General features: G+C 46.3%; 1 protein-coding gene across 1 annotated transcript; it reads left to right on the forward strand.

Moving 5' to 3' along the window:
* The first annotated feature begins 5,829 nt into the window (after window positions 1-5,829).
* Window positions 5,830-7,500, forward strand: LOC106741240. The gene has a single exon (XM_014613027.1). The coding sequence runs from the start codon at window positions 5,830-5,832 to the stop codon at window positions 7,498-7,500; it is 1,671 nt and encodes a 556-aa protein (XP_014468513.1).
* The last annotated feature ends 641 nt before the right edge of the window (window positions 7,501-8,141 follow it).

Raw genomic sequence — 8,141 nt, forward strand, 5'->3', positions numbered from 1 at the left:
TAGACTGTACACGCTTTCTTCAGTGGACGCGAGCGGGCGCATGCTGGTTCCGTGGCCGACGATAATGACGACGTTGCAAATCCTCATCGATTTCGTCGACCACCGCGATTCGTCGGCGGCTCGACCTTTCCAATTTTCAGGGAGCACTCGCGAGAAGCGGATACGCAGCCGATTTTGTTCTCCTCGAGCGCTCGGTTAGATAATCGAGCGGTTCACCCGCGTCGCACGCGCCGCACCGTTTATCTAAGAACCCGCGGAGAGAGCGGTCGATTCAGATGACGGTGATAACGATGGGCTTGGTTTCGCTCGCGATGTGATAACGTTGTGGCCGACTAAGAGGGAAATCCCGCGCATTATCGTTCTCTTTCTCTCCGCGACACCGGGAACAATCATAATCGCCGATCGGTTTCGCGGAAGATGATGAAAGGACAACCGCGAGAGCGTAGAGTGGAGTCAAAATAGTTAACGCCTCGCCAGCCGCGTGAATTGCACCTTACCGAGCTTCGAAAAGCACACATTTCGTAAGCGGTAAGATATTTCAAGTAGGAGAGTAGAAAACAAACCAGAATCCAGTCAGGAACTGGCCCAGGAATTCTATACGCCTAGAAAGCCAGTCGTGATCGACGCTTGTTTCGGCAGTAATTATATAGTAAAACTAGTCAGTTTCTGAGTGGAAACACGCGTAAGTCCGCGGCAAACTATACCCGCATGCAATGTGTTAAAACATTAACTCTTGTTTACAACTTTGTTTTGAGACATAAGCCGTAAAAAAACTGACCAACCACGGACAATAATTCGTCCAATAAATGACTGTGATTGGTCAATTTGCTTACGTCTTAAAGTAAGCTTGTAGACAAAGGCGTTGTGACATCTCTACATAGGATCTTGACCTGAATTTTCACAATTCTTGCAACGTTCGAGTCAATATGATAAAATCTGCAAATGAAAATAATCATTTTCCTCTGGAATCATCAAAAGTTTCGGTCGATCATCAAAGAAAGGATAGATCTGATCTAGACATTCGTTTGGTCAGCAACGCGTTAATCAATCCGGTGAAGTTTCTGTGGGAGACTACATGTCCCCGCGATCGATATTCGCGCCAAGTCAAGCCTGCGGCTGAACAAACAACTTTCGTATGCTCCTCCATGATACTTGCGACACCGTCGCTGGCCCATTTATCATATGCGCGCCGAATTCGGTGTGTTTCGTCAGCGAGTCAACATAGTCCCCGCTTCGTTGTCGCCGTCGGTGCGAAGAAAGGAGCCGCATTTTATCCAGGCTGGAAATTAATCGACGCACGCCCAAGAGGCTACAGTGCATACCGTATCGTTCGAAAGTCCCGGGACAACCATGCCTTTCCGTCTCAAGGACGGACTGTGTGCCAATGAGCGCCAATCATCGAATATTCCCGATCATCGCGAAGCCGAGCGAAATCGATCTTATCGTCATTCGCAACGGCGCGCAGTCCCTCCAAAGAGCGGACGGACACTATCGGCTGAGATCTAACGACTGTTCCGTGCATATCTCGTAGCGCGTGGCTCATTCGTTACTCCCTATAATTGCTTGCTGACAATGAACGTGAGGATCGGTTCGTAAAACCGGATGATGAACATTTAAAAGAAACAATATTGTATAAACGTTGTTACACAGGAAAAAAGTAATTCCGTTGGTGTAACCTGAATTTTCCATTTGTCTGTAGGTTCATTCTGTGATTTTTACGGCTCAGAAATGAGGAATTAAGTATCAGGGAATAAGATATTTTCAGAATAAGCAGCAGTTTAAAACGCGATAAAAGGAATAGAGAATAATGTGAGGATGTAAGGATGTTTTGAAACAAAGTCACCACTTTTACTACATACAGGGTGTTTTACTGCATATATAAGGAGTTACGAGTCTACTAAGGAAACGAAAACTCGGTCACAGGAATAAAAAGATTCCTGCAGGGGCTCTCTGGTCAATCGATCGCTCTTACTAATCTCAGTCGAGTTTCGACGTAGCCGAATCTTCACACGACAATATTCCCAGCCGCCAAGTAACCAACAAGATATCAGTTCTCGTCATCGAGATTCCCTTCATTGCTCGCCATCGAATTTTCATCCGATCCCCGTTCAATTGCAGGAACAGAATCTTTTTCTTCCCGTGTAGCGGCATTAAACGAGACGATCGGCAATACATGAACCACCTGGGAACGCCGAAGAAAGGCTCGTTAACTTTCCACGCGTCGCGATTAAAGCGCGCACAAAGGGCTCTTGTTGCTGACGATCGACCCGACACGTTTGCGAATACTGCGGAATAATAGTCCAAAGAATAATGGAGAGGTTTTCTCTCTCTCTCTCTCTCTCTGTCTATGTTTTATAATATGCTTGGAGAGAAGCGGTAAAAGCTACACGGCGTTTCCTGTAGGTCGTCGCTAGGTGTGGTACCGCCTGTCTTTTGTGCGCGCGTTTTGCTCTCGGCTTGGTTCAAGGAGATCCAGAAGCGACGGCGCGGCGCACCGACAACGACGGCGAAACATGCGCTGAGTTACGACGTTCTGAATCTGAATCTCTTTCTCTTCTCTCACGGTAGACACGCCGTGTGCGCGCGTTCTCGCGAGCCGTGCTCCTGCCTCGCCCCGTATTCGGGTCAGCCGAGTAGTAGAAATTACGTAACACGTGTGCGCCGGGGCGGTTCCCACCGAGCCGCCTTTACCGGAAGTCGAGACTACGTTTTGTCAGTAAGGACGCACGGTCAGCCTCGTAAGAATGGCGCGTGAGCGTGAAAATATGTCGTGCGTTGCGCGTGATTATGTAGATTCGATTTCACGGATGGGTGGATGGGTGAGAAATATCGTGAGAACTGAGAAAGGAACATCGAAGAGACGTTCAAGGACTGATTCAACTGGATAATTGATTCGCATAAGGGCGATGATGAACGATATCTGCCATCGTGACTTTCTCGAAACGTATCCGAGAGTTAAGAAAAAATATCCAAATTAAAGAAATGGATATAATTAAATGTAAACAACACATAAATATTATACGAAAACTAAATTTGTTAAATTAAAGAGTTAAAAATTAAAATTTAAATGGGCAAGGCAGCTTCAGACTTATCCACATGGTGGACTATTAGTTTGCTAAAAGTATAATTTGTAAAACTTGCGTTTGATACGCGGAATTTCTCGTAACGGGTTTTAGAAACATGTCATTCAAATAGTAATAAACCGATGCGATTAAATGTGAGCAACTTAAATATTATAATGCGAGCTAAATCTGGTCGAATTGGAAACTAGACTGCATTGCATAGACGGTTTAAATAAGTAAAACCCGATATGTGTGATTCAATATGAGCAACACAAATATTATGATAAATATTATAATATTATAACGCGAGAAATTTGAATTTAAATTAGAAACCAGACATTAGAACCATGGAGGGCTCAGATCTGAGTTTATTCACATATTGGCTAATCAATTTAGTAAAATATTCGACTGTAATTCGTAAAATTCGCGTTTGATCTGATTGGATTAGAAATGAATTAGGAAGTTAGACGGCCTGAATCTACCCACATAATGGGATTATCAGTTCGCTGAGAGATTAATCCGTAAAATTCGCGCTTGATACGCGGAAATTCTTGCAACGGGTTTACAGACTCGGCGCGAGATCCAGATGCAATCTAGCAAGCTGTGCCTTTTACGACGTCGTCGGCAGTACGCCTCTCTCGTGCACTCAACAGCCCCGCGCATTGCCGGGCATTTGGTCGCGAGCGATAAGGAATTTTGCCGCGCATACCGTTCGCGTACACGAGCGTTCACCGATCCGCGAAACTCACTCTCTCCTCCCCATCTCTTCTGCTTCCTATCGCCTATAAGCCTACCTCCGCGATGTAGATCCGGTTTCGTGCCCGGACAACCAAGACCGTATCAATTCCATTCCGTAGCTCTGGCAATTTCAATTGCACCTCTCGCGTGACGCGCGATCAAACTACTTCCTTTTTCGCCGCGCGTAACGGACTGCGTTGGCTCGCGAGTGTGTGTCTGACATGTACCCCGCGTTTCTACTTGACGCCATCGACGATCGCGCTCCGTCGGATCTCCATACCGTCCCTGTGCGCACGAATATTCGGAACTTTAATCAGTTTTTATCGCTTTTGATACTTTCCCGATCGCATAGTCTATCGAACAGATTTATTCTTATATTGCGCTGCTAGAAATTTCCTGTATTTTTTCATACGGTTACTGAACAGTTATATTCTCATGTAGCACAAATATTCAAAAGACCTTCTAGAGACGTCTCAGAGATATTCGTACATATTTTTATCAGAGAAACTGCCTCAGACACTGAATAATTTTCTGAATAAAATTTTATCGAGTTCTTGTCCATTTCATGCAATATTGTTACAATTAATAAGAATGCATTAATTACTAGATAGTAACTGAATGGGTCTAAGAAAATCGCATGTCATACATTTCTACTGTGTATAAGCAAAAATATCTGCATATTCTTTTATCAATTGTTTTGAGACTTTAGTGGATTCTACAATAAAATATTGGAGAAGAATAAATTCTTTGATTATAAAGAGCTTTCAGTCAATTAGATGATCAATCGAATACAAAAATGGGTTGGTAAAAGCCAAGACAAGTTACATATTGTGAACAATTTTAATTGGGATCTATAACTTTCAAATTTATTGCGGAAATAGTAACATAATAGATATAAATGTTCTGGGTTGTTTCGCTCGGCTGATTCACTTCCAATTTGCGCTTCTCTTACACAATTCGTTACTTCAGTTAATTATTTTCCAATATTTATATGACTCCTGAAAGTCTCTTGTTGTTATATTAAAGATAGTAAAACTATAGAGTTTATATTTATTATATTATTACTTCCATAATAATATTTGGAAGCTATAGGCTTCAATTAAAATTTTTCGTAATGATTTATGCTATCTCACTCAGCTCATTTCTATATTTGGAAAAAAAATTCTTTGTAGGAGATATATTGAAAAGCTTTCGCGTACACGTTTAACATACTAAAGTCTACAGAATTAAATTAGAAATTGAATGTTGAACTGAATGGATGAATGAAGCGTTGAATGAAATTGATAGAAAAGCCTACAAATTAAGTTAAAAATTGAATCTTAGTACCATGGCGGGTCTAAGCTCGCCATAATGCTATTGTCAAATTTCTAAATTAATCAGATTCAGCTCGCGTTATACTATTGTTTATACTTAATCGTTTTTTTTTATTTAAATAACATGTGTCTAAAATCCGTTGCGAGAATTTCCGCGTATTAAACGCGGTACGCGTTTACGAGTTACTTTCGAATCTCATAGCGAACTAACAATTCATTTCGCAGATAAAATCGAACTCGTCATTAGGTGCTATCGTCAAATTTCTAATTTCATCAGATTTAACTCGCGTTGTAACATTCATGTTGTTCACACTTAATGACATCAGTTTTTTTTTTAAATTTAAACGACATGTTTTTTTAAAACCCGTTGTGAGAATTTCCGAATATCAAATCTGCAATTTTTATTAATTACCATCGGATCTCTCGGCACTGATAACTTACGAATGATTATTCACTACGTGGATAAAATCAAGTCTGTACTCGCCATTAGGTATCGCCTAATTGGCTATTGTCAAATTTCCAATTTTATCAGATTCAACTCGCATCGCGATATTCATGTCGCTCCTGCTCAATCGTTCTGTTATTAATTATTTTTTACAAAAACCACCTGTCTCGTTACTGCGGTTTTTGCTCGAAGAAACTTCCCTGAAAATTTCTAATCGTTGCGAGCCGCTTTCTTCCGTGCGCAGCACGCGTAACGTCACATCAACATATTAATGCACGCGCCAGTCCGTCTTGTAATAAAGTTCCTCGTGCACTTGCAGGTAATCCCGGCGTGTTTACTCGCTTTAACAGAAGCGCGGCGAGCAGCCCCGCAGCTGCGGCCTCGCGTGGCGGAACCGCAGATATACTACGAGGAAGAGGACAACCAGGCGGCCGAGGACGACTTCGAGGGGGTCTATCAACCGCGGACCCGCGCGCTCCCGTCGCCGCGCTCGAAGGATACGTTGCACGCGTCGAAGCCGCCGCCGGTGCAGACCATCAGGAACTACAACAAGGTGAACGACGACGGGTCCTTCACTTTCGGCTACGAGGCGGCCGACGGCTCCTTCAAGGAGGAGACCCGCGGCACCGATTGCGTGGTGCGCGGCAAATACGGCTACATCGATCCGGACGGCAACAAGAGAGAATTCACTTACGTGTCCGGTAACCCCTGTGACCCGAACGCGCCCAAGGACGAGGAGGAAGAGCTGCCGGAGAAGGAAGAGGAGGAGCTGGCCGGGCCGGCGAATTACCCGGCCGTGAGACCGGTGCCACGACCAGTCCCGGTGAGAGCAACGTACCAGCCGTCCACCACTCGAACGCCCACGACGATCTTCCAAACGGAGTACCAGCTGGACGACGACGCCAGTCAGGAGCTGGAGGAAGAGCTGAAGCCGCAATTGCGACCCTCCGCTTTCCGAAGGCCCACGACCTTAGTACAGGTCACACCCTCCACCGCGCTGTACGACTCCTCGCAGAGCCCTAGCCCGTCTCTCTATAGGTTAGCCTCCACCCCGACGGCCCAGTATCAGACCACCGCGTCACCCGTGCTCCGTAGCCAACAATCCACCGTCGCTTCGAGCGTCTATCAGCCGATCGAGACGACGACACGTCGGCCGGTGGCCCGCCACCCCAGACCCCAGTCGGTAGCGATAACCCCGCGACCCCACGTAGCCCAAGTGGCGGCGCAATACGTCTCCCCTAGTAGCACCGAGCGTCCCGTCTACACCCCGAGTCGCCCTACCGTGCCGGAGTCGGCACCCCATCTGCGCACTACGACCGCCACTAGTACGCCCCATCTCGACTTCGCCGCCGAGCTCGAGCGTTACGTGAACACGGTCGGCGTGCCCCCCAGGTCCCAAGCCTCGCCCCAAACCTCGAGAGTTAAGCTGACCGGTCAAACGACGGTGACCGCAGCAGCGGCAGACCCCATCTACCAGTCGGAGCTCGTTTACGATCCCGCGACCGGTCAGTACAATACCCAGCTTTATCAGACTCTGCCCCAAACCGTGGGTGACTTCAGCCTCAGTCACAAACTCCAACCGTTCGTAGCCCAGCCCCAGTCCCTACTCGGTCTGCAGCAGCTCCAACAGCAACGGCAGAGCCCGGTGTACAAGCAGGCCCAGTCCGCGCCCGCTCCCACCGTAGCCCAGCCGCAAGAGGTGCTCTACAGGAAGCAGCAGGCCCAGCTACTGCAGCAGTCCCAGCAGCTTTACGCGCAGCAGCAACGCCGCCAGCAGCAGCAGCAGCAACCCCACAGGCTTCAGCTGCTGGAGTCGCAGAGGGAGGGCGCCCAGGCGTTCTATTACGTCGCGCCCTTGAAGGCCTCCACCGCCAGCAGCACCTCCCTCTCAGTAGGTCAGATCGATCAGTTTCTCCGAGGTAGCGGCGCTGCCAATTACTGACACCGTTTTTGAGTCTCGCTCAGAGTCGCGGCGTTCCAAACACTTCCCGGTCTCTCTCTCTCTCTCTTTCTTGCTCTCTTGAGTCGTCGGTACTTATCATTCGGTGTTGCCTTCTCGCGAGCCAAGCCGCCGTGAATCTCATGTTGACAGATCGTGCATGGGAAAAAGAGTCCCTGCGACTGAACAGGGACCAGATGAAAACTCGGTGGCGAGAAATGATGTACCTCTGTTACATGAGAAACATTCGTGCGAATATTCAATTGTATCAGGACTCGGTTGACAGGCAACTGAGAGCAATTGATCCAACTGAAATCCCTTAACGGGAATCTTTCCGTTCCTACAACCGAGCTTTCGTCTGGTCCCCAGACAAGACGGAGGATTCAATTACATCAACGGAATTGCTTTTTCTGTGCGAAGATGGCCTTGGCGCGCGCGCATGTGTGTGTGTTACGCGCGTATAAAGATATATATTTCATATATTTATATCATATATATTATATTGAATATATATTTATACACAGAGAAAAATTAATTTTAAGTCAAGAATAGATATTGTCATGAACAAGTAAAATATCACAATCTTCTTAGAAGATTTTTAATCTTGATTCGACTGAATTTGTATTGACGCAAATATTACTTGA

Source organism: Dinoponera quadriceps, unplaced genomic scaffold, assembly GCF_001313825.1.
Source record: "Dinoponera quadriceps isolate SergipeBrazil2010 unplaced genomic scaffold, ASM131382v1 scaffold654, whole genome shotgun sequence".
In the NCBI taxonomy this organism is placed as follows: domain Eukaryota; kingdom Metazoa; phylum Arthropoda; class Insecta; order Hymenoptera; family Formicidae; genus Dinoponera; species Dinoponera quadriceps.

What these genes read in the sequence shown, in the direction of transcription:
- LOC106741240 (XM_014613027.1), top strand. Translation starts at nt 5,830, where the DNA reads ATGCACGCGCCAGTCCGTCTTGTAATAAAGTTCCTCGTGCACTTGCAG.